Consider the following 27,357-nt stretch of genomic DNA (forward strand, 5'->3'; position numbering starts at 1 on the left):
CTTTATGCTTAAAAAAAAATATATATATATACATCAAAGCTTCACTCAAGGTTAGACTTGGAGGATTAAGTGTTCTTAGTGTAATTATACATTTATTTACACAAATGACTTCAGATTATGCGTTCAAAGATGCTCTTAATTTCAAAAACAGTTTCTAATTACATAATCTTTTTCATATTTCATATTCTTTCATAATTTGCAGAATGGTTATTTGGAAAATAAACTACACAAAAACATTGCATTGTTGCATGTGCTGTATCGTACACTTGTGTTTCAATTTTGTGCATATCAATGTTGTTTTTATATAATATTTTTTTTATATTGAGACATAGCCATGTCAGATGATGTTGGAATCAGCTAAGAGCATTAGTTGAGTCTCTTTAGCGTGTTTTGATGAGTAGAGCTATTTTTGAATGAACTTTAACAGAGTTCCCCATGACATTATACAGCAAGGCAACTCACTATTGTTTGAGCATAGTCATATTGTACTAACTGTTTAAAGGTGGTATCAGTGATTTCAGGCCCAAAAATATTTTTATCACATTCATCTAATCTTTCCTAACGATCCGCTAGCTGCCCGCCCCATAAGCATGCCGTCAAAAAACCGCGTCACTGTAGGAAGCCTAGGCTCTGAGATCTGCACACAAAAACAAGTGGTTTAGCCAAACACTCAAAACCAAAACAAATAGTGTTCCAACCAATCACCGACAGGGGGGGGGTTTTGAGCCAGCTTCTTCTTCAGCTCTGACTTCGCGTGCAGCCGTGCACTTGCACAAAACCTCACAACACCCCCCCCCCCCCCCCTGTCGGTGATTGGTTGGAACACTATTTGTTTTGGTTTTGAGTGTTTGGCTAAACCACTTGTTTTTGTGTGCAGATCTCAGAGCCTAGGCTGCCTACAGAGACGCGTTTTTTTGACGGCATGCTTTTGGGGCGGGCAGCTAGCGGATCGTTAGGAAAGATTAGTTGAATGTGATAAAAATATTTTTGGGCGTGAAATCACTGATACCACCTTTAAGTGTGGGATTGACTTATCTTGCCATTTTAAAACTTTTGTTGATCTGCTCCTCACAACTGTTTGTGTTGAAGTGCAGCATGGGTGGATCAAAAGAGATTTCAGAGAAACTTAGAAAATGAGTTGTTGAGAACTTAAGTCTTGGTAGGAATTATGAAAGGATGTTTTGAGTCCCCTGAGTCAGGCAGTTTACTTTTGGACGAAATTCTCACCATCTCTACATTACCTTAGATTGGGCATCCTTCAATCCTAAGTTCAAGAACATGCTGAAGAGTCCTCACACAACATAGAAAGAATATTAATGGCCAGATTTACTAAACAGGGCAAATTAGCGTGATAGCGCAATCCCATAAAATCTCTGATGGGAGACGAAAGTTTTGCGCATGATTTACTGACGACGAGCAAATTAATGAACACTGATGCAGCGGATCATTTCCATAATGACCAACTCTACCAGGAGCAGCACAAATTAGCGTCTGGTTTAACACATGCTTTTTTACACAACTTATAAACCGTTAAATATAGTCCTACTGTGAGCTATGAGGTTGTTAATGGTATTTGCTTCTGTTGAAGCAATCAGCCCACATTATTTAAACTTTTTTTTTATTTATTTTTTATAATTGTTTAACAGTGGAATTTGTGGTAAAAAAAGAAAATAATACATTACCCATGATGCTGTACAAAAGTCGAAACAGGCTAAATGCAAAGAGCTCATTAGCTTGCTCACCCACTCCCATGAAACACCTCAAATAACGTAATTGAGTTTACTTCCCTTCGCTCTCAGAAGGGAAAACTTGTATTCGCTGTTTTTGCAATACAATATATTTGTTATATATAATCAACTTTTTTGAATGAATAGTTTCATATTTGTAGTTATTTCCTCTCACTAAAGCCGTTAAGCACACAGTCTTGTAGCTTTCTATTTTTCAAATCAAAGTTTGTAAGGTTATGATTCACCTTGTAGGTGGTTGGTTTGGTTCTTTTTTAGACTTTTAAAAAAATCCCTATGGGAGAAGTGAATGGAAAAATATTTCTAAAAAAGGGGATGGGCATTAATGCACTCTATAGCAAACCACACTGATCCAATGATCCAATCAATTCTTGATGGACAAAATCAAGTCCCAATCTTCTTTGAAAGAAGCTTTTTTACTTGGATAAATGTCACAATAGGTAAGAAAAGATGATCGCAACTTCTGTTTCATGCCAACTTTAATTTATTGTTAGAATATTTATTTACTGTTCAAATCACATTCATTTTTTTTAAGTGAGAAATATCTATGGCTTATTTTTCAGTTAATCATATCACAAAGATGAAAATACATTTAAATACCTTATAGAAAATACTAGCTATGAAAAATACATTTTCTGAGCAATTCCTGCAGAAATCCTAGAATGCATTCATAGTATTTAAACACAACTGGATCTGGAACTGTATTGTTTTGTTCCTGAATTGTTTTAGCTAAACCCACAAAAACCTTTCTAATTACTATTATAGTTCTCTTACATATCTCCTCCCAATATCTAGTTTGTAAAAAAAAAATTCCATGAGAGGTGAAACTTTTGCCTTGATTCATTAGAGCATTCTTACTTCTTAGTATTAGTGATTGCACCAACCAAAATAAAATATGGATTAAACCGTTGAAGTTCGCAAAAAGATTAGTGTCAAACTGTTGAAACTTTTTTGCCTGTGTGTGTATATATATATATATGGAATTGAATGCTTGCATAGGTGGACAGTGTGAGATTTATTAAAGGCAGAGGAAACTCGATTTCTCCTTTTTGAGCCTTTTTTCAGAGTTTGTTGCCTGCTGTTATTTTCTAGCAGCCATTCTCTCATTATGACTGTCCTGCCACTCTGATACTATTCATCTGAAGCACACTCAGTATTGATCTGTTTTTTCTTCCTCTCTTGTTCTTTTTTTTCTTTATAAACATCAGCTCTGTTATAACAGCTGTACAGTACAGGCATCGCTCACCTGTGACCCCACGCAAGCTGATGTTTCCAACAAAGCAGCCATTTGCGGAGGCCTAATCGATGAGATGTTTTCGTGTTTGTTTTTTAATGATCCTTTTATGGCCGATGCAGTTCCCTGGCTAAAAAAAAAGAAACACAACAAACAATGAAAAGCTATCGCTCTCTTTATTTGGCTGGTGCGCACTGTTAAAGATTTTTGCTCTTTATCTTTTATCTTTGTTTTTGTGGACAGGACAGGATATTGATCTGTTTGTAGTTGCGTTCTAAACGTTGAGCGATGTGAGGCTGGATGACTATTTAGTATTAGTTGTTGGCAAAATAATTGGAATTTTTTCTCAGAAATGACATATCAAGGTCTCTGTGCTCATTTAAAATAATGGGTGCAGAGGGGGCCATAATGGAAATGGAAAGCAGATTCAGAGCTACTGCTGGTTTTTACAATTAGGCTGCACTGCCTCATCACTGCCAATCATAATGCTATAATGAACGTTTAAAAAGGGGTGTTCGTTATTGTTATTTGTCTGCTACTTGACCTGAGTTGGGTTTTTGGTCAGGATGAAATTTAACTAGTATAACTTTGGATATTATTTTTAATAATACAATTAATATACTATGCAATATTTACAATGAAAATAATTATAATTAATACTCTGTATTGTATATATCATAACATATTTTGTTTACACATACACAGACTCCCCATATTTGAGTCAGTCCTTAGAGAGCTGTTTGTTAGGGATTTCAGGCTCCATCTTAAAATTTGACAATACCAGATTAAAAGTATAGTTTACCGAGCAATGTGGATTCTATCATTCATTTACTCATCCAAACCTTTAGTTCTTTCTTGCTTCTGTGGAACAAAAAAGAAGAAATTCTGAGAAATGTGCTAATCTCTCTTTTCCATGCAATCACAGTGAATGGGGACTGAAGCTTTCAAGCTTATAAATGGTCTATTTAAATGGTCTATATAACTTGTGCGCTCTAATCCAACTCTTCTGAAGTCATGATTCCCTTCAGTGAGATGTAAACGTTGCAGAACTGGACCAGTTTGATTTGTGAAGTTTGAATTTATATAGACTATATTTCGACTATAATGTAATTTATACGAAGTTTCGACTATATTTATGATACTTTTATAAAAAGCTTTAGTCTCCATTTAAAAGAGTGGCCAAGAGCCATAGTCTTTAGAATTTCTCCTCTCTTTTCTGTTCCACAGAAGAAAATCAGTCATACAGGTTGCTGTACTTTTATTGTCCATGAAAAAAAGCTCAATTGTCTCTTCCCAGACAGCAACATAGTATTGGCCTGGATCCGACCCACATCTGGTATACGTGGATTTCACACGGCCCAGATGTGGGCCGGATCTGGGCCGACACCATGTTGCTGTCTGGGTTGTCTGACCAAATTAACCCGATTCAAAATCTGTGTAGGGCAATCATTTGCCCTCACTCAGAATTCCTGATTGCATGGATTTCTATTGAAATGACTGGATTATCTCATAACAGCAGTAAATGTGACTACACACTTTTCAGAGCTATATATCAATTGCAAATGATTGCAAAGCTTTAATGGCACTTTTGTGCACACTAAGGCTACGTCCACACTGCAAGCCTTAATGCTCAATTCTGATTTACTGCTCAAGTCTGATTGTTTTGTTCGCCTGTTCACCATTATCTTTTAAATGTGGCCAATATCAGATTCAAGTGTGAACTGGTTACCGTCCTGAACTGACCCTCAAGAACGAATTCAATGACGGCACGCGGCACATTGTCATACGGAAGTAAACACGGAGGTTACTGAAGTCAGTATTTAGGCGTTCATTTATTAGGTTATGTGCCTAGCGGAAGCCAGCCAATTTGTGCGCAGGCAAAAAGGAGAACACAGATGAGGATGAGGAGAAAGAGAGCAACGTTTTTCTCATACAGTTTTTCCTCAAGTTTTATTTTATAAGGCTGTCACCATAATACTTATGAGAATAACAGCTCAGCATCACTCCACTGACTAACTTTGCTGCTGTCTTTTTTATTCAAAGAACTATCGATATGTAGAATATTTGGAGTGATGTGTAAAAAAAGAAAAAAAAGAAAGAAAGAAAGAGGCACATGAATTCCGGTATGATTGTTCAGACTGAGGTTGCATTGCAAAACATTCTGACCTGTATCTGAGGCTATGTTCAGACTGCAGGTAAATGTGGCCCAAATCTGATTATTTTGCTCACATGTGACTCAGATCTTTTTCATGACAGTGTGAACAGCACACAAACCAAATGGAATCTGATCTTTTCAATTCCGATTTGTGCAAGTACCATATGTTGTACTAAATCCGATACAGGTCAGATGTTTTGCAATGCGACCTCAGTCTGAACAGTCATATCGGAATTCATTCAACTTTTACGTAACTCTAGAGCAACGTTTGTCACATTTCTATGCTCATGGGTGTCACTTGAAAGGTTTTACATATCCGACGTTATCAAGACAGTTGCGAAGGGTAGTCAATGGAAGAAGGACAGTGATGTGTCAGAACTCATAAGTACAGTAATAAGTACAGTGTGTCACATACAGTGACAGCTCTATATACAAGCAAAACATGAGGGCTTGTATCTTAAATGTTTAAAAACTCTTTCTTTTTGTTGCATCCTTGTTTTTGTTTTTTATATTGCCTGGCAGATCATACTATAAATAAACGCGTAATCACTTACTTTAATGTCCTCCGTGTTTGCTTCCGTATGACAGCGTGCTGCGTGACGTCTTTTTATTGTTCTTTTGCGCATATAGTAATCTGTTCACACTGGAATCTGATATTGGCTCCATTTAAAAGAACGATGTGAACAGCAATACAAAAAAAAAATCTGATCTGAGCAATAAATCGGAATTGTGGCTCGCAGTGTGAACGTAGCCTAATTTAGGACCACATATGGAAGTGGCCCAAATCAGAATAAAAAGATCAGATTCCATGTGGTTTGAGCTGTTCACATTGTTATAAAAAAAATCAGAGCTTATTCACAAAAATCTGATTTGGGCCACTTTTATCTGCAGTGTGAATGTAGCCATATACTGTATGCATTTTAAAGTCCTCATGTAGCCAGTAATTTCTTCATGCCTTAAAATAGCTTGAATGTAACTCTACACCCTTGCTTCATTTAGTACATGCAGATCCGTGAATATGCATATTAGTTCCCGCCTCCACTCACTCACACCAGCTCAGAATACCTGATCCACTCGGTCAACTTTACTGTAGTAAACTGTACATGATGGCCAATACTGGTTTGATTCAGCCATATGTGTTAAAACCAGAAACTGATTCAGAAGAAGTGGAAGAGTGAATTTATATTATCTACAAGTTGATGTATCAGAATGGTAAATTGTTTTTATGTATTGCTCTCTACGTCAGACACATAATGGTAATTGATATGATTATCATTTGGCCTGACTACATTATCAAAACAGCTAATAACGTGTTAATAATGTTACACAAACTATGTTCCTATTCACCATCTCAGAGTCAGACAGCTGCCTTCTAAAAATACTGAAATACAACGCTTTGAACAACTTAGAACGTCATTGGAAAAAGGCATATCGTTCATCATAACATTGTAATATACATCATATACATAATTCACCCGCTATATTGCTAAATGTACCCGATTTATCAAACCAATAGGAAAATATACCAAGATAACATGGCTTCTCTTGAGAATCCCCTGCGTCGCAGCATAGTAATGGTGATATGCTAAAGCCCACCCACACGTTGACAGGATTGGTTACAACATGTTTGTGGCGATTTCAAACAGTGTTTTTGAGATGGTCTTTGGTAAACTGCAGTTTTAAGGAGAAAATACTCAGCAATGGTGTTGACTGATGAATTTGCACATGGCTTGTCTTAAAGCATATTAAAAACACCACATAGACATATAAAGAACATTAAAAACTTGATTTTCACCACAGGGGGATTTTAAATCATGTACTGTAATACTGAATGTGTAATCAACCTGATTAAGTATATGTGAGAATTTTGTATCATTTGTGTCAGTTTCACAGTGGAGTCGGAGCGTGAGCGAGAGGAATGGATAGAGGCAGTTCAGGAGTCCATCGTAGAAACTTTGTGCAATTATGAGGTGCTGGAGAAGGTTTGGTTCAACAAGTCCAACAGGAAGTGTGCCGATTGCCAGGCCCCTGAGCCGGAATGGGCCTCCGTCAACCTGTGTGTGGTCATCTGCAAGAATTGTGCTGGTGAGAATCAATTATGAACACACAGAAAAGATCAAGAACAAACACAAGAACAATGGAACATGAAACACACAATGCACACGCACGCACACACAGTGTTCTAAAGCATCAAGCAGTAAAAGTTCACTTGGTTTCTACAGTATTGCACTGTGTAGTTCCACCCACTGTGAAAATCTCATTGGTCCAAAATTTCACTCCATGTACACTACCATTCAAATGCTTCTTTTTTTTTTTTGCAAATAAATTAATAGTTTTATTTAGCCAAGACAATAAATTGAACAGTAAAGACTGAAATTGTTACCAAAAATATTTTACAGTTCCCACAAAAAAATATTTATTGCGCGCCAATCAGCATATTAGAATGATTTCTGAAGGATAATGTGACACTGAAGACTGGCGTAATGATGCTGAAAATTCACGTTTGATAACAGGAATAAATGACATTTTATAATATATTAAAAAAGAAGAGTTCTTTTATTTAAAATTGTAATAATATTTCACAATATTACTGTTTTACTCTATTTGTAGCATAAGAGATTTCTTTGAAAGTCTTACTGACCCCAGACTTTTGAACGGTAGTTTAATTGGACAGTAAATATTAAACATCTTCTCACTGGTTGTGACCATACAAATTGCTTGTCAATGTAAACTTGTCACAACACGTGTGATTTAGGAAATAGCGTTACATCATAGAAAATTACTTAAATATTTATATTTGCCCCTTTGTTGTACTTTACAGTCACAGACTAAATGCTCTTCATAGCATTTTTTTTGCACTTTTTTTTGTATAGTAAGGTACCACATACACACGCATATTTATACAGTATGCCACTGCTTCTTGCCTCATCCACTGAATATATTTAATCTCAATCTTACTCCATCTCTCCTCTGTCCCTCAGCTCTTTTTCCTGATATAATTGCCTTTACTTAGATTATTCTGACCACCCTCTGACACCATACATTAACTCATTATTTCAGATATGCAGTCATTTAATGTTGCATTAGGTCACGATATAGGAGGAAACACTGGCTGTGTGCAAATGGCTGCTAAATAAGCCATCGAGTGGGGAGACACTTTCCCTAAATGTGCACCACAGCCTTCATGGAATCTGTGGCACAGACACTTTAATTAGCTGCGCTTCTGCCGCCGACAATTAGGCGAGTGAAAGTGCGATACTGGGAATATAACGAACGGCTAACGATTAAATGAGAGCAAATTGTCTTTGGTCGGAGACAGAGAGTGTGAAAGAGAGAGACAGGTGAAGTGATTTCTCTTTCTCATGATCCATCTTCACATTTGTGATACTTATCTAACGTTCCTGCCACTTTTTTTTCTCCTTTTTTTCCCCTATCCACTTCTGTCTTTTTTTTACCCCGTCTCTCATCCTCTAACACACTCCGATATCAATCAGCATCTCTGGCTGTGTGACATTTATTCAGGTTTGTCTGTTTCTTTACACGTGTAATTGCAATAAGCTCTTTTAAATCGAACTCTGTGATTAGAGACATTCCTCAAGTTAGACTGTGGTTACCATAGAAACACTCGGTATGCACATTTTCCACTCTTCCTTTCTTTTTAATAGTTTCAAATAAAGTAACAGAGAAATTTTTCCACCTTTCTGATGGTTTTTATTTTCTTTTGATGCTTTTAATAAGATTTTGTTGACGCAAACGTTTCATGTCTTGGAAGTTTTCTTAAATGGCACTATAAAACCCTTAGCGAGTGTCCTTAATACACACACACACACACACACGTACACAAAGCATCTTTAGTCCTGTCGGCTCTCTAATGATCTTTGATGGCAAACTGGTACTCTAAAATGTTGCTAATTATGCCGGAAAATCACACACTCCATATTCAAATATGTGTTTCTCCCTGCCATGTTTAATTCATCTGTTTCTTGCATAAACAACATCTACGACAGTGCCTGGAGTTCAGCGAAATATATGCGCAGAGCAGACCAACAAACACAATTAATTACTTATGATTCATTAGCAATTAATGGCTTTTTCGCGCCTTTCATTTGCAATTATAGCTGTGGCAGGCTGGAGAAAAGAGTGCCTGGAACGGATACGATGAAATTTATAATGAGTGTGACTCTGTCTGTATTCGTGTCATACGAGTCGTTGCTTTATACCATTTAGTGTGAAGTCATACTTATTTTTAAGGTTAAGCAGGACAGCTTAAGTTAACAAGAAGTTTTAGCATCTGTACATGTTAGTTTTACATACTGTAATTGACCATTTAATTAAAGGGGCTATGAAATGCACTTTCAGATCTTTATATTGTGTTTCTGGAGGTTAGCTTATGAAGTTGGCTAACAAAAAAAGTTGAAATATTTGTACAAATTTTCACTCTCCCTCACCAACACTTCATTTCAAGGGACGAAACACGAGTTAACGACCACTGCTGCGATTGGCAAACTTAATCACACCATATCCTCACACTCCTCCACAGCATGTGTGACGTGTGTTTTGATGCCTGTATGTTCTTGAGCCCCGAGTCAAATTAAAATGAAACAATGCAGCCACGACGATTGCCTCTGAGGACAAAATGCTTGGCACTGTCATTGCTTTCAATTCAAGATATTTAGAAAAACCAGCAGCATGTTGAACGTAGTTAAGAAAAGTGTCCTTTGTGAAATGAGACAAACAAACAAAAACATTCTCGTTCAATCACTCAGGCAAGTCTTTAAAAATAAACTGCAGCTATGCTTTTCCAATAGTCTGACTCAACAGTAATATTGCTTGTGTGATTGATGAAAAGACATGAGTTGTTCAGAGCACACCCCCTTGATTTACATATGTATGCTGAGGGGCACTTAAAGGAAAATCATGGTGTCACGAATGGGCCGATTATGAATTATGGCATTTCAGAAGCGTGGAAAACAACAACTCATATTTTTAAACGGGAGTATGTGTTAATGTAGCGTAACCTCTTATACAGTACCAGTCAAAAGTTTGGAAACATTACTATTTTTAATGTTTTTGAAAGAAGTCTCTTATGCTCATCAAGCCTGCAGTTAATAAAAAATAAAAAAAAAACTGTAATATTATGAAATATTATTACAATTTAAAATAATGGTTCTCTTTTTTAATATACTTTAAAATGTAATTTATTTTTGTGATGCAAAGCTGAATTTTCATCAGCAAGTACTCCAGTCTTTGGTGTCTTATGATCCTTCAGAAATCATTCTAATATGATGATTTATGATCAATGTTGGAAACAGTTGTGCTGCTTAATATTTTTTTTTATAACCTGAGATACTTTTTTCAGGATTATTTGATGAATAAAAAGTTAAAAAGAACTGTATTTATTTAGAATAGAAATCTTTTGTAACAATATGCACTACCGTTCAAAAGTTTGGGAACAATAACTATTTTTTTTTAAAGATATTAGTACTTTAATTCAACAAGAATGCGTTAAATTGATAAAAGGTGATGGTAACGATTTATATTGTCAGAAATGTTTTTATTTTGAATAAATGCTGTTTTTATGAATAAATGCTGTTAACGTTTTACTCATCAATGAATCCTGAAAAAAGTATTCCAAAAAAATATATTAAACAGCACAACTGTTTCCATCATTGATAATAACCGAGTATCAAATCATCATATTAGAATGATTTCTGAAGGATCATAAGACACCAAAGACTGGAGTACTTGCTGATGAAAATTCAGCTTTGCATCACAAAAATAAATTACATTTTAAAATATATTAAAAAAGAGAACCATTATTTTAAATTGTAATAATATTTCATAATATTACTGTTTTTTTTTTTTTTTTTTTTTTTTTTTTTTTTTTTAACTGCAGGCTTGATGAGCATAAGAGACTTCTTTCAAAAACATTAAAAATAGTAATGTTTCCAAACTTTTGACTGGTACTGTATGTGTAAATATTAAGGAGATTTTGATGTTCCAGTTCACGACCCCTTTAAGATTGTCTGTTTTAGATGTGAATAGTTCAGATCCATGTCTGTTTCCAGGTCAGCATCGATTCCTGGGTCCTGGCATCTCGAAGGTCCGCAGTATGAAGCTAGACAGCAGCATATGGACCAACGAGCTCATTGAGGTGCAGATCTTTCATGGCAGTGTTTTTTTTTTTTTTTTTTTTTTTACTGTGCAATATATTTTCCTGACTTTCTGTTCCTCTTTTTAGCTGTTTTTAGAGGTTGGGAATAAAAATTCAAACAGCTTCTGGGCAGCAAATATTCCCCCAGAGAATGAGCTTTGCAAGCAGTCATCGACGGAGCAGCGCGCATCCTTTATTTGCAGGAAGTACAAAAAGAGGAAATTCAAGAAAGTTCTGGAAGGTCTAAACACTCAGGAGGAACTCAACAAGGTTTGTGTGAGAGCGTTTGTGCGCTAACGTTGGCCCTTTGACTTGGTGTTGTTTTTTTCTACCTCATTAAAAGGCCCATTAGGCCTCGGGGTGTTGGTGGTTTTGTGCGTGTGTGTGTACATCTGTTGTTGCTCTAGCTCACCTGGTAACCCAGGTGTAAATTAAGGTTACCATGGTAACTGGCTCTCACCAATCTTCAGAACAGGTTGCCAGGGATATGTTAACCATGATAAGATTCTACTTTGAATCTTTTCGCTTAGCACAAAATACTGCAAATACAATGCAAGTTCTTTAAAATTACAGCCGGAAAACATTTTTTTTTTGACAACAGGACATTAAAGAAATTGAACAGATGATAATGGATGTGTTATGAGTTAACAGGATTTCCTGTGCATAATTCATCATAATGTTATGTGTGTGTGTGTGTGTTTATTGTTCCTACTGAGTTTGTCCGCATTACTCTTTCCTAAGCCAAAAGATGCTGTTTTTCCTCACCGTCAGCAGTAACACAGATCAAGCCTGCTTTTGTTTTCCGGAGAGGGGGGCAAAAGAGAGGAAACGAGAAGGGGAGAGAGGATTGGAGCTGTGGATTAGGCGTGTGTGAGATGAGAGCAGCACTGGGGAGTTTTCAGGGGTTCTTCTGAAAAAGTTATATGATTGCGTGTGTGTCAGAGAGAGACAAAGAGAGGGAGATAAAGAATATAGTGAAGGTACATACAGAGGTGAGATTAGATTATAAATGGAAGGATACGTCTGGGATAGACACAAACAAAATGTTCCAGAAAAATCCTCCCTGTACTCAAAAGTTTTTGTTTAAGCCCTGATGTGATATATGTCTTTTAAGTTTTTATTTTAGTTCTTTTCTGATACTTTTGTTCAGCCTGAAGTTTCAAGCAGTAGAGTCATCCTGACAGGCAGTGGTTTTGAGTTCATGAGATAAAGCAACAATTCCCAAAAAGTTCTTTGTGGGTTGGGTTTGGCCTACAAAAAAAAAAAAAAAAAAAAACCTGAATCACCACATTGTTGGTACCTGCCAAAGTTAAATGTTTTAATAAGCATACTAATTAATATGATAATAAATATGTTAAAAGGTTTGTGTTTAAACCTTTAGCAGATGGTGTTAAAGATTTAGCAGATGGAAAATATAGTTTATTCAGTATGATAGAAAACTAAAAAATGAATGTTGAAAATCAATGAAAACAGAAAAATGTATGTTTATGTGTGCACACATGCAGCTGTAAGCTTTTATACAGCAGCTGTGTATATGTGTCCTAGAGAACATGTAAGGGACTAAGGGACACCCTTAGGGTTTATGTCATTGGAAGAACATTTTAAGGTCACCCAGATGCTAAATGAAAGGGAACTGGTGATTATATGTTTCTTGAACAATGTTAAACAAATAAATATGAAACAAAAAAGCATAAAATATCCTTTATTAATTCTGTCACAAATCAAGTAAATAAGTGAAGCTGATCATGTGACTATTTGGACATACATCTGTGATCATTCTGGAGAACATGATCATCAGGTTTGACATAAACTTGTGGAGTTTATGCAGCTTGAGTGCTGCTGTTATTGCAAAAAGAGAGACAAATCAAATACTAAGATATTCTGCTTTAAAAAAAAATTCTGTTCATCTTTACACTCAAATTGTTATGCTAATAACATACTCTACTGATGGCAAAGTTGCATTTTCAGCAGCCATTTCTCCAGTATTCAGTATCACATGATCTTTCAGAAATCATTCTAATATGCTGATTTGCTGCTCAAGAAACATTTCTTATGTTCTTATTATTACTGCTGCAGGTATCCACGTTGGAGTGCGTGTGTGTGTGTGTGTGTGTGGTTTACTGTCTCAGTGTCCTTGTTCTCCAGCGGATCTAGCTTGTTTGAGGGGGATCGATAGCTTGGCTAGATCGTACTGTTTTAGATGAAAGCAGTGTTCGACTGAATTACTCCTGCCAACTCTCTCTCTCTCTCTCTCTCCTACTCTCTCAGAGACACACACTATTGTATTTATTGACTCTTTCCCCCTCCATCTCTTTTTAATTGGACTGACTGCATTCTTTCTTTGGATGCCCCGTTTCCTGTCAATGTTATTCCATACCAGGATTATAAAACCGCACGCAACAAATGTTCCTTTCTTATAGCCGCAAAGGAGCGGTACTTTTGACAATGTTGTTAGTTAATTCATCATATGCTGTCAGCTTCAGTGTAGTCTTTGTGTGCCTGAAAGTGCTGCTGTGCTCTTCCTATCACTGATGCTCAGTTGTGATTTGTTCCGCTCCCCTTTGTGTGTGTGTGTGTGTGTGTGTGAAGGCCCTGTGTGCTGCAGTGGTTCACCCTGATGTCCTGCAGACCATGGCCCTTGTTTTCAGTGGGGCGGATGTGATGTGTGCGACGGGCGACCCTGAGCTCTCCACTCCCTATCTACTGGCTCAAAAAGCAAGCCAGAGGCTGCAGATGGAGTTCCTCTACCACAACAAGCACTCAGGTGTGTGTTTGTGTGTCACTTCATCATGATGTGTTCAGAGCACTGTCCTTTGCAAAAATCCTGTAAAATAATTTTTTTTTTTTTTTGGTTTTTTTTTTTAGAAATGAATAGTTTTATTCAGCAAGGAAAGTAAATTGACCAAAAATAACAGTAAAAACCTTTATAATGTTCCAAAAAAAATTCTGTTTCAAACAAATGCAGTTTTTTTTTTTAACCTCTGTTTTTCAACATTGATAATAAGAGATGTTTCTTGAGCAGCAAATCATCATATTAAAATGATTTCTGAAGGATCACGTAATGATGCTGAAAGTTCAGCTTTGCCATCACAGGAATTAATTACATTTTAATATATTAAAATAGAAAATGGTTATTTTAAATTGTAATAAAATTTCACAGTATTAGTCAAACTAGTCAAACACAAATTAGTAAACTGGTCAGTATTTCAAGGTTTTTATGGTGTTGTTTTTTTTTTGTTGTTTTTTTGACTATATAGCATGGACATTATCTCGCAAAGTTAACTGTTAGGGTTTTTTCACAAAGACGTTTAGATGGAAAAGGGGCTGAATATAGAGGCATTGAACATATCAAATATGCATGAAACTTTTGTTTAATGCAGATATTGAGAGGTTTTTTTAAAGATTAAAAAAAAAAAAGCTTTTTATGCTCAAGAAACCTTTCATGTCATTATCAATGTAGAAATTGGTTGTGTTGCTAAATATTTTTGTGGAAACTGTTTTTTTTTTTTTTTTTTTTTTCAGGATTCTTTAATGAATAGAAAGTGAAAAAAAAAAGACCCAGCACTTATTTTTGTATCATTATAAATGTCCTTATTTGTTACTTCAATTCAATGCATCCTTGATGAATACAAATATTAACTGAATTGAATTCAAATCTTACTGACCCGGTACTTTTCAACGGTAGTGTAGATCATTAATAACAATGTACTTTAAAGCCGTTTTATTGGTTTCCTGCTTTGCATTTAAATACACACCGTATGTACTGAATGGTGGTATTAAAAAAATTCTAACTGGTACTCGCAGTCAAATTTTCATCGCAATTGGCATTTCACACAGGCTATTGGAGGACTTTAACACACACACACCCCTACCTCAAGACGACATTGCCCCTGAACGTGTCTATAATTAGCTGTAGATTGTCTGTGTGTGTCGTTACATTGCTCATTTGGGGCTTTTACAGGAAGTGTGCCAACGATCCTAATTAAGCAATCCTCCAATCAGCACAGCCACAAATGTTTTACAGTGTTCTGCCAATGTTTTGTTAAGCTTACTAACATCGTAACAACAGCAGGACAACATTTGTGTAACCTCTAAATCTGTGCGGAGATGTGGCCTCATTAACTTAATGGCTTGTAAATGTGATTCTCTGTCGGATAATTCAAGTCATCATCTTACACACATGCACACACATTCAACTTGCAACAAGTTCTTTTGTTTCTCTCAGACTATTACAGTCCAATGGAAAAATACACATTCACATACATTTGAATATAATACTTACTGTATGCAGGTTTTTATTTTGCATGTCTGAGGCATGTGTGCAGAGACTTTCCTCCATCTCATTACCACTTTTTAATCCTTCTCGTTCGAACAGAGAAGTATCAGTAGCTGAAGGGAAGAGATGGATGGATAGAAAGAGCCCTCAATTAAAAGGCTTTTCAATTAAAGTTATTTGAACTTTTTCCATGTTGGCGACTGGAAGTGCGTGATTAAAATCTTGTCCGTACTGCCGGCCTTCCCGAAGAAAATTGAACCTGAGCATAGTGGCTAATTGAATCAGAACGTGATTAAAGTAGTATGCAGAAAAAGGAGTAAAAGGTGGAGGCGGCAAATAGGGTGAGCAGAGTCGAATCTTCTAACCTTGAGCTTCAATGTTTGGATGGAAGTTTTACAAGTCTTAAACAAATAACCTTGGAAAATGAGACAGAAATATATTAAAATGGATGAAATTTAGCTTTTAAAAGCCATTTCATGAAGACTGACTGGTTATCAAGATGCTTCTGACAGAAATAGTTTTTAAAAACTTTGAATTTCACTTGAAAGAAGCAGAAATAGCGAGCTGGGTTTGCATATAATGCGACTGATCTCCATTTAAACAGCATTTCTCATCCTCACCACATTATAGGATTATTCCTAATCAGCTGTTCTTCTTTTTTCTTTTTAATCTCTCTGTTTTTTCCCCCTCTTTCTCTCTCTGTATAGATTTTCCTAAGCTGGAAGCAGTACTTGACAGCAGTTTTCCGGCTGATGTTCCTTCTTTTATGGATGGATTTCTGTACTGCTCTATGAATGCCGGCAAGGCCACTCTGGACAGGAAAGGAAGACCCGGTGAGTCCGTCTGTCCTTGCTTTCATCTATCAAAATGCCCACCTCCTCATTTATTGATTCATCCAAATAATTAGATATGAATATTCATCTACACTTCCTGTTTATCCTCACCCATTGCTGGAAATATTTGCATCGTATTTGTGCAATAGTATTATTCCCCCTACACTTGAGTACACCATCCCTCTTTTTCTTCGCTAAATCCCCCCCCAAAGATGTTGTTTTTTCAAGTAGGTTTCCCCATCGTCCCACTGGCACCCATTGTGTCACTTTGTTCTCCTCCAAACATCTGGAGAGGGCCACTGGTGGTTAGACAGGAGTTCTCTCTGGGGACGGGGCCGGTAAAAGGGCCCTACATTAAGCTGGACTCTTGCACAAGCATCTGGAGCACGTTCCACTGTAGGAGCTTGTTTTTTCCCCCTCTTCTTTCTTCTTCAGCTCGTCTCTATCTTTTATCCCGAGGGACATCTGTCTCAAGCTGTGGTAGCCCGCTTTGTTCCTCTGCCTGTTTTCCACGATACCAGTGTGTGTGTGTTTATGAGCACTGGAAATTGGTCCTCTGCCTTGGTCCTCTGAAATAAGCAAGCTGTGTTTTAGAATTAGACTCTGATAGTTGAAAATGGTTTAATGCAGTTCTAAGTATCTTAAAAGTAAATGTGATGACTGTTTGAAAGTTTAAAGAACGTCTGTTATGATAATAAACAGATGCCTCATTACTCTTTGCACAAAAGAAACTTTAGTAAAGTGGAGGAGAATCTGAAAACTTTTCTGAACGGCCAGTAGTGCAGTGAAAAATAACACGTTTTTTTGGAGAAACTTCTTATATAAACCACAGTAGCTTAAGATGTATAGATAAAATACATCCCCTTGTGAAAAAAGAATAAAATGTTTTTTTAAATTGTACTTGCAGATAATATAATATTAATGAATTGAAGTTAAAATTGATTCAATTTATTTTACCATAAATTCTTGTCAGTACTTTCAGCAGCAACCATACTTTAACCATATTTAAAAGACATATTTAAAAGACAATAGAAGAAATGAAGAAATTACATGAAAGTCCTACTTAAGAGGGCCAAAAAAGCACTCTAAATTTCAGCCAAATGTAATTGTATTTCTGAGAAGCGCTGTTGAAAATTTAGAACAGCGCCTAAACAAACAATTTTGTGAATATTTGAAAAAAGTGTTTGTACATAGTCCTGGCTGTGTAAATAGGAGAAAAAACAAATTGGATCGAACCGATTCATGGAGCGCCTTTTAATATAAATTGAGTCTATTATACATTTTCAATTAATTGTAGTTGACATGCTGATTGGTCAAAACATTACATACAGTTTGCACTTAAGTATATAATTTCCGTAATAAGTACTCTTTTTAAAAGTGTACTTTTTCACAATGGTGTTTATAGACAAAAAACTGTTTTTGTTAGGCAAGGATCACTACTGTTGCTCAAATTTAGGGTTTAGGATTTGAGCTACTCAAATCTTCTATCCTTTTAGTATTTAACTTTTAGCAAGTACTTTATCTTGCATGTTGAATGACTCCTTAAATCATGCAGCTTGTTGAGCAGAGATGTGATATTACTTTTCAAAGTGATTAAACCTACATTTTCACCTGGTAGTGATAAAGCAAAAATCTTATAGCATTGGAGGAGGGACATGAATCATGCTAGACACCAGAATATCATTGTGATGTGGGACTAGCCAGTAATCTACTGTGCCACTCTAAAAAAAGGACAAAAAACGATGTCACTGAGGTTGCCTTAAAACCTTTCACACTAATGGTCTAAAACGCTCTATATAAAACCTAATGTCAATAATTAATGGTTTCGTCTTGGGGAATTTAATAAAAGCATGGTCTGCTAGATTCGCTGCAGTCCGGTTGTTGCACTGACTTCACTTAAATCGTAGCAACATTTTTGTGTGCACTTTTATGATAACAGAAGCAGACACTACTCGCTACTAACAAAAAGTAGCCAACTACACTGAACCTACATAAGGGGGCAATAACTTTTTAAATAGCTAACTATGCAATGATTTGTATTTCTAATTTAATCTGAGCCGTATTTTTCTGCAACACTGAGAAACTGTGACGCTATAGAATTTTTTTTGTTGAGTTAGTAGCGTCACTGCTTTTAGTTCCCTAAAACTGAATGTAAGGCATGATCAGAAAACACACATATCAGAACATCTGATTTTTGTTTAAAATGTCAATGTTTCAAATGTTGTTTTAATGTCTCCATGCTTCAATGTTTCAATCATTCAGTGTTCACAATTCATTGTGTTCATCTCTCTCCTCTGTTTCTGTTCATAGTAGTGTACTGTTTTTGTTCTTGTGTACTTACAGAGGTATATAAAAATATATAGTTCGTCATTGACCAATCTGAAGGATTTGTGAGATATTGTTAACTTGTAGAGCCTCTTCTGTATTATCAACACAAGGAGGACACAAGTATAATAAAATAAATGTTATTATCAAAAAGATAAACAAGAGTAAATCAACACAACTAATACATGAATTCCATGACTGATAAAGGAATAAAGTGCATACGACGCATACAATACAAGTGATTATTGTTGGCTGTGGCTGTGGCAGTTAGGTTTATCTGTTGTTTCTTTGAAACTAATAAGGTGAAGAACCTTGCTTTGCATCTCCGGTAAGATGTTTGGTTAAGTGGTATTTACTTTTCACGTGGTCGAGTGAGCAGTCCGATGGTGATGACGTCTTCAGCTGGTTGTGCTGGTTGACAATGCAGTGGGGAAAGGAGCTGGAATCCGTTTCAAGAGCCTTGAACATGAAGCTCTGTGGGATGCTGATTTCCTGGAGCACCAAAGGGTCCTAAAATTTGGAACACGCAGATGAGGCCCTAATGTGGGTGCAGAAGGTACTTAACAATCTGGAACACGCAGACGAAAGTACCTTGGAGTGAAACTCGCCAGAGCTTAACCTTGTTGCAAAAGTGTCTGTATGTCTTCTGCTTCTATGGGCCAGAGAACTTGGTCAGTCTGCTTTTGTCTCTCTGGCATGGAGACTCAGGATGTGCTGTTGTTACTGTCTCGCTGGATGAAATAGTGTTTGTTAATGTCTCTTTCCTCACAGACTGGAGACTCAGAACGTGGTGATATCTGTTGCTGCCTTACAAGCTGTAGACTCAGAGCATGGAATCTGTTTCTGTCTCTCCCTTCACAGGCCGGAGACTCAGAACGTTGTATCTGTTACAGTCTCTCTAGATGGGAGACTCAGAACCTGTTGATCTGTTTCTGTCTCTCCCCTTACAGGACTGAGACTCAAAACATTAGTGTATCTGTTAATGTCTCACTGGATGATCCGGAGACTCAGAACAAGGAGTGTCTTTTGAAAGGGTACATTTATCCCTTTCTGAAGAGGAGGAGATTACAATTTGGCGCTTCTCAATCCGAGTGCTGTGATTGGCTGCTGGCATCAGAGGGGGGCGCACAGTGTGGCTCACCATTCTTTCCCCTGTGGAATTTATTTGCAGAAAGCACACAGTTAGAAGTCTTTAAAATGTCTTTACATTTTTGCCAATGCATTGCTCACTTTCCAAACCACCACCAGAATACATTTGGCAATGTTCTAAACAAATAGAGTGCCAACAAGATGGGAAAAGATTGAACTGTCAAGCATGCATTCATTTGTACATTAACAGCTGAATTTTAGTTAGATGTTACACTGCAAAAAGCTGTCACTGAGAATACTTATTTCTCTAATAAGTATGAAATGAATGCGTTACATCACTTTTAAGGTTTCCTAAAATAACTATGCAACCAAAAAGTCCTAATGAATTGTTATGGCAGTTGGCTTAAAACTTAGGGATTAGTCTTAGGTTAGGTGCAGTGAGGTGTCCTGTCCTTCCTGCGCTTGAGGTGACTGTCAGTTGCCCTAGCATCCATATCTAATGGTGTTGGACATTTGTTTGTGCTAGTCCACTCAGATCCACTTGAAATGTAGCAAACTGTTCTCCACTGTTGCAGTAAGAGTGGAGCCCTGCCATAAAACTGGGCCCTGGAATGTGATGTTCCTTACATGCTTTTCATGAAATATCCATAAACATGTTTTTATAAAATCAACATATGTTGTATGTTCAGAAACATTACATTATTCACATAATCAATGTTGTAAATGCTACCTATACATTTTTTTATTTAATGGATATAATTCACTATATTTTCATTAATTAACTTGAATTTTATGGACAATGGGGGAGATTTGTTTTTGCTCTAACTTAAAGTTTTTTTTTCTCTCCTAAAATGGAGCCGAAAAACATGAATTATGCTAGAAACCTTAAACAGAACTCCTGACTTAGCTGTTCTTGTTGTGTTGGATGAAATTAGAATTTCAATTCAGTAAATTCCTCTTCCTTTTATTTCAGTTCCAGTTCCACATCCTATGGGATGTCGCCAATTCAATTCAAATTCACACTCATAAACTTGAAAGCACATTCGTAAATTCAGAATTTTTCCCAACCCTAATGTGTGTGCGCATGTTGTGCGAGAGAGTGTTTTTGTGTGTGTCTTCACTGAGTTTCCGCTGACACCCACAGAGGAAGCGTGCTTTTAGGGGAAGAGGAGAAAACAACCACATCTGCCCCTTTATAAATCATGCAGCGGTATTCCTCTGTGTGTGCGTGTACTTGTGAAACGCCCCATCCTCTGAAGGGTATAATGCATCTAAAACAAGCTCCCATTGCCTGTCACTGCTGGTAGCTGTGTGTCTCAGAGCCGGGGCAACTTCTCAATCGAGGCTTATTCATTTCTTTCATCTGGATCAATGTTGCAACCCTTTCATAGCAAACAATGTCCATCCGCAAATGAAAGAAGTCCCCCGTGAGGTTTCCGCCTGTGTAAATGATAAAACAAGTTTATTTTGAGGCACGTCTATTGATGACTAATCATCTGAACTGTGCTATACTGGGTCCAGACACCAAACTCGCATGAATATGAGTCATTTTACTCACACATTATAAATAAATGATTTGACCTTTTAGATTTTCTTTCTGATACATCTCAACAGTTTTACACAAAGCTTTGTTTCACACCGCACTTGAAAGCAGTGCACAATTATTGTGGCGTATTTTTTTTCTCTTCCTTTTTTTGTCTGAATCTAGCTGATTTAATTTGTGTATAGCTCTAGTTTGGGGTTTAGTGTCGTTCTATGTAGATTAATTACCATCTGGTTGTGAATGTGTTCCCACTTCTTATGTTACATTTCTCATCATGTTAGTAATAAATCTTAATGGCCAACTCCTGATTACAATACAGTAGCACATAAATATCTTTATTTTCAGTATAGAGCAGGTTACGCAACAGAAACACAATGTGAAAGCAGAATATAAACCAGATGTTGTAGTTGGATTGTTTCCCTTATGTGTGTGGTTTGAAATTGGCCTAATTATATATAGTTGGTTAGTTTTGTTTTTTTGTGTGTCTAATTATTCTGTAATTCGACTTAGTTGATATATTGTCACGTTTTGCCTGTGTTCTAATTGGACTTTGAGGGTGTGTTCACACTTGGCATTTTTGGTTCGATTAAAACAAACTCTGGTGCAAGTGCGGTTCATTTGAATAAGTGCCTGAATCACGAACACATAACTAATCTAAACAAACACATATACACAATCACGCAAACATGGGTAAAATGGAAAGTGAAAGTGGATGAAACCGTTTCTTATTTCAAAGCACCTTGTTAACAGCTTATACTACACCTCTTGTTTAGTTTAGTTAAACGTACGATACTTGAAATGTCTTAGCCATTGAACGAGCGGCCTGATGCAGTCTCAGGAGAAAGCCTTGATGGTTTAGTAAGTCGATGGTGTTGAAGTTGCAATCAATTTCTTCCACATTGAACGAAGACATTATGATGAACTTGTGATGTTGGCCTGACTCAGTCATTGTCGAGGAAGTTACAGTTGTTATAACTTGAGGCCCCTCCGGCTGTGCGGCTGCGTACTGGGGAAAGGTCCTGTGGTCGGACTGGATGTCACTCCGACAGTGCCCTTTAACTTCTGTGAAGGTCACACCTCCAGGGGGTCAGGTTGCCAATGGTAACTTAAACTTTCGGAGGGAAAGTTTACGACCCTTTGTCTTTGAGCATGATGTTTTGCATATGTAACTGTATTGGGTGTTGATGGAGAAGCTATTAAAGATTCTTGTAATATTAATATGTTGCATATGTATCAATACATAGATAACAAACATGGTATATGTGAGGTTACATTAACTAGTGGTTATATCATAAAGCATGCATAAGAAAGTATACAATACAAAATACATTATACAAGACAAAAATAATTCTACACACAATGCCCTGGTAATATACATGTTCATTCATAGAAGGTCTGCCTATGAATTAATGGAAATAAGTCATTTTTTATTGGCCTTATGTGTCTTTACTATGGCCTGTGCCTCCCACAATTATTATTTATTTTTTTACATAGTAAACCAGTCTTATCTCGCTGGCATGCCTTTGCTGCCATGGTAACCAGGGGCCTGTTCCCATCTTTTTGGGTGGTTGTCACCGACACCTTGGAACCTTGTTTTGTGGTTGGTTGAGGGGGTTTGCTGGATTATTCATTAAATATAATGAATAATTGTGTGTCTGATTGGTCCAGCTGCTACAGATTACACTACTGAGCCCACCACGGATAAAGAGCTGAAGCACCACTAGGTGATGAAGCCAGAGCTAAGGAAAGCCCAGTCTGACGAGGTGTGAGAGCTGGCCATCAATTCCTTAAAGAGCATATCACCGAGGCCAAATTAATCCAGGAGAGGAGTCTGACCAGGTGTGAGAGCGTGTCCATTCCTGTGGTGGTTCTAGAGTATTAAGGCATGGATTAAAGTCCAGCAGCCCAAAGTATCAGGGCTGATGTCAGTGTGCTGACTCCAAACCCCAATATTAATAATGACGAGTATGACAGATTAGCACTATGCCTGTTTCATCGGCCAATTCCAACGCTCCCTCCCACATCCACCTCCTGTGCCTGTCCCGTGTCGGCCAAGGAGGCTGTTTTTGAGCTCTCTGCCTCTTTTAAAGAACACTGCTGGCAAATGAGCCCAGTTCTTTTATTTCCATCTTGATTTCAACCCCTTGCTGACAATATCATACAATTTATTCACTACTGTTCAAAAGTCTGGGGTTGGTATTTTTTTGTTTTTAAAAGAAGTCTCTTTTGCTCACCAATATTACTGTTTTGACTATTTTCGATCAAAAATAGTCAAAACAGTAATGTTGTGAAAGAGTAATTTTATTTAAATGGATTTAAAATGATTTATTTGAAATTATTTTTGTGCTGAATAAAAGTATACATTTCTAAAAAATAAAAAAAAACTGACTCCATACTATATTGGTGATATTTTTTTCTTATGCACAGACAACACAAAACAAGATGTATTTGAATTATAATGATAATGGCAAGCAATTCTGATGTGCCGTGTTATACATACAGCTTATTTTTTGAAGCTACAGCGTCTGTATCTCTGTCTCTGTATCTCATTCTATTACGTAAAATACTAAAGGTAAAAACAATTGGTAACACTTTCTATGAAGCCTGAATTTATAATGCATTATAAAGGTATTCTTAATGCCCTTATAATGCGACCATGGCAAATGGATGTACACAAATCTGAAGAAAATGAGCTTGACACAACTGGAATAGAGATTTACACACTTTTCATGGGTTCTTCAAGCCTCCTCAAGATTCAAGCACATGTTAAATGTTTGTAGAGTATTTAAATGTGCAACTTGCTTGTGAAAAGCCTATCAAATCTTCTTTTTATCATTTTGAATTGTAAGAGGCTTGACCTCAGCAACCCCACCATAAGCTTGTATTGAAGTGAAATTTTATAAATGGTTTCAGTTCACATAAAGACACTGATGAAGATGAAGCTGACAAAGACCCCTGGCCAACATGCAGTGCAATTCAAATATAATGACAAATGAAAAGGACACCTCTCTCCATGGTTCCTGGGAAGTACTGCTTCATAGATAATATATCCATAGCCTTGTAAACAAGAAAATGAAAAGACAGTGACAAGAGGGTTTTCACACACTTATTGTGGTGGCATTTGAGCTGGAGAGGTTCAAACAGATGAGGTGAAGAGGTTTGAGGGAAATAAATACCAGCAATTTATTGTATACACAACACTCGATACTAAGAGACAGCCGCATTGGATGGTTGTTGATAGTAAATGCCAGCTGCCTGTGAATCCGTGTGCATATATGTACACGCCAATTCATTGTGTTGTGATATTGCCAAACGGTCACCAAATACCATCTCTGTCACCTGAAGTTTGTCACTGATCAACTTTTTGTTTTGTACTTTCTCTTTAAAAGTTGAATATCACACTGCATGTCACATGGATAACCCCTCCTCGCCCATAATTTAGTGTCTCTTACCTGCTGATATTTCCGACACAGTTTGTTCCCCCGCAAACCCTAGCTAACTGGATAAAAGAAGTGCCAGTATTGTAGATGAATCAGGTGAGGCATTGTCATGAACAAAATAATGTGTCCCTGTAACACAAAGTTAAAGTATAAAATACTCTGTTCTGCCTAATAGCAACCCTCCAAAAACATTGCACAACCCTTTCCGCTCAGAAATAGACCATCAGCGGTTTTACAAGACAAGTGACAGTTGTATTACATGTATATGAATATGACTTATGCTGTGAATATTTTAGCGTTAACAAAGCTCCACAGTATTACTTAACTAACGTAATAGTTTGAAAAAGAGTGTAACATCTCAGTTAAATATTTATGATGAATGTAAGCCCTCTCAGATTCATGAGAATCTCTTGGATTTTAGTACTTAGAGGCTTTTCAGTGAACAGATATCACAGTTGATACCCCATTACAGCCTTAACATGCCTTGATGTGTCTTTGATATATTTAAACTGCAGTTTTCTGTGAAACATGGTTTTAAAAGCTTTTTGGTAGCATTCATGTTTTTGTTGAATCTTTAAACACCACTTTAAAGGCATTCTTACACTCACAAAATGAAATCCGTGTTTCTGATATTTCTCATAATGAAATATCAGTTTTCTTTTATTTAATCCTTTTTTTAAATGCATCCTTTGGGAGGAAACTGTTACTTGTTGCTTTGGTTTTAGTAAAAATGATCTTATCAGATTTACTTGGAGTAGTGCTTTGTAACCCAACACACTCTCAATGTTGATTCGTTTTGTATCGTTTTGCCCCACGACATAAATTTACATTTAATCATAATAACATAATAACTTTACATGTCACAACCTGTTTTGCACCCAGCAAGTGGCCTGTGTGAGGTAAAATGGTGTAGTGGGTAATACTTGGGGCTCATAATCAGAAAATTGTTGACTGGATGGACTGAACAAGTACATTGAAAAAAGGTTTAAATACGTCATTTTCGTGATCAAAGATGAGTTTTAAGCAATGCAATTATTGACTACAGGGGGACTTTAAGAACAGTGATACAAATAGCTACTTAAGGAAGTTAGTCCAAACTTGTGTATCTTTTATACTTTATTGCCAGTGGCCATATAGTTTTAAAGGCCTTCCTCAGAAACTTTTTTTTTTTTTTAAGTGGCTCAGTTGTATTATACAAGTGTATTGAGTGAATAGAGAGGCTACTATGAACATGTTCTGGGTGGTTGGTAAGGTGTTGCTACGCAGTTGCTAGGGTGTTCTGGGTGGTTTTTAGGCGCTTGCTTGCTGGTCCAAATCCAAGTGTCTGATTTTCTGGTCTTTAGATATTGATTACAATCCTCCTTTAACCTAAGCAACTGTAAAAGGTGCGGTCACTTTAGCAGAATTTCTGTGAAATTTTGCAAGCATAGTCTCTAGTGTAGCGATGCATGAAGCACTGCAAACACAGAAGTCACTTTCAAAATGAGCAGCTTTCTTTTGGTCAACATACTGAACTTGCATGACAAACATGAACGAAATCTGCCTGGGGATTCTGAAATTCCCAATTGTGTGGTTTCCTATTGAAATGTCTGGATTTCACCCTTGAAATTTCGCCCACTAGACAAACTACATTGTATTTATATAACATGTATTAGTGAATAATACTACAAGTAGTTCTGTCATACCAAATTTCCATTGTACACTGGGTGGACACTTTGAAAGCTGCACAATTTGAGGTATCATTCATGTCTTTAGCACAATAGTTGAAAATGAATGTGCCAAAGTTTGTTAAAATCCCTAAGTATGAGCAATAACAGCAAATAATTATAATACATTTTATTTATAGGCACCTTACATGACACTCAAGGACACCTTACAAACACAATAAAACAATCAACAGTAAACAAATACTGCTAAGAATATGTCATTGAATCTAGTTGTCAGTAGTTAAAGTTCATGTTTATGTACTTGTATCTATGTTTCAGACATGGTCCGTCGTTGGTGTACGTTGGAAGGTGGATTTCTTAGTTACTATGACAACGAGAAGATCGCCACCCCCATAGGTCGGGTTGACGTCAGCAACGTGGTGAGCCTGGCCATCAGCAACATTGAGAACATCACCGAAACAGGGTACAGGTTTCTCTTTCTCTCACACCCTCGTTTGCGCTTGACGTTAGCGCTTAGGTTGCGCTTAGGTTACGGAAAGCGTTTTTGATGTGACCCCACCTCAGACTTTACATACACTAACAAACGTAAAGAAATGAGAGAAAACCAACATGCTGACCGACCTCTAACCAGATTAACCTGACTATCTGGGAAATCCCCATTTTTCTGAGATTGTTTTGCTCTCGCTGCTATGACAAAAATATCCCCGTCCAAAAATATGGGCCACAAGTCAGAGCTGTTAAAGCCATTAAGAGAGTGACCTTTCCCCCTGGATTAATCTCCTGTGTTCAGCTGTTTATTGTAAGAGCAAAAGACTAACAGAGATTAATCACCATCCTTTCTGTTTCACAGCTGTGTGCATGTGTGTGTTTCAGTCATTGTGTGTGTGTGTTAATTG

The 27,357-nt window shown here is 36.9% G+C and overlaps 1 protein-coding gene across 1 annotated transcript in view; it reads left to right on the forward strand.

Moving 5' to 3' along the window:
- arap2 (ArfGAP with RhoGAP domain, ankyrin repeat and PH domain 2) overlaps positions 1 to 27,357 on the forward strand; it is a 105,337-nt gene that overhangs the window by 48,603 nt on the left and 29,377 nt on the right. Inside the window, exons 11-16 of the mRNA XM_084404133.1 lie at positions 7,020 to 7,219; positions 11,203 to 11,288; positions 11,376 to 11,558; positions 13,878 to 14,052; positions 16,272 to 16,397; positions 26,780 to 26,924. Of these exons, the coding sequence (XP_084260259.1) occupies positions 7,020 to 7,219; positions 11,203 to 11,288; positions 11,376 to 11,558; positions 13,878 to 14,052; positions 16,272 to 16,397; positions 26,780 to 26,924 (915 nt within the window). The remainder of the gene's footprint in view (positions 1 to 7,019; positions 7,220 to 11,202; positions 11,289 to 11,375; positions 11,559 to 13,877; positions 14,053 to 16,271; positions 16,398 to 26,779; positions 26,925 to 27,357) is intronic.

The sequence above is a fragment of the Rutilus rutilus genome (genome assembly GCF_951802725.1).
Source record: "Rutilus rutilus genome assembly, chromosome: 3".
NCBI classification, from domain to species: Eukaryota; Metazoa; Chordata; class Actinopteri; order Cypriniformes; family Leuciscidae; genus Rutilus; species Rutilus rutilus.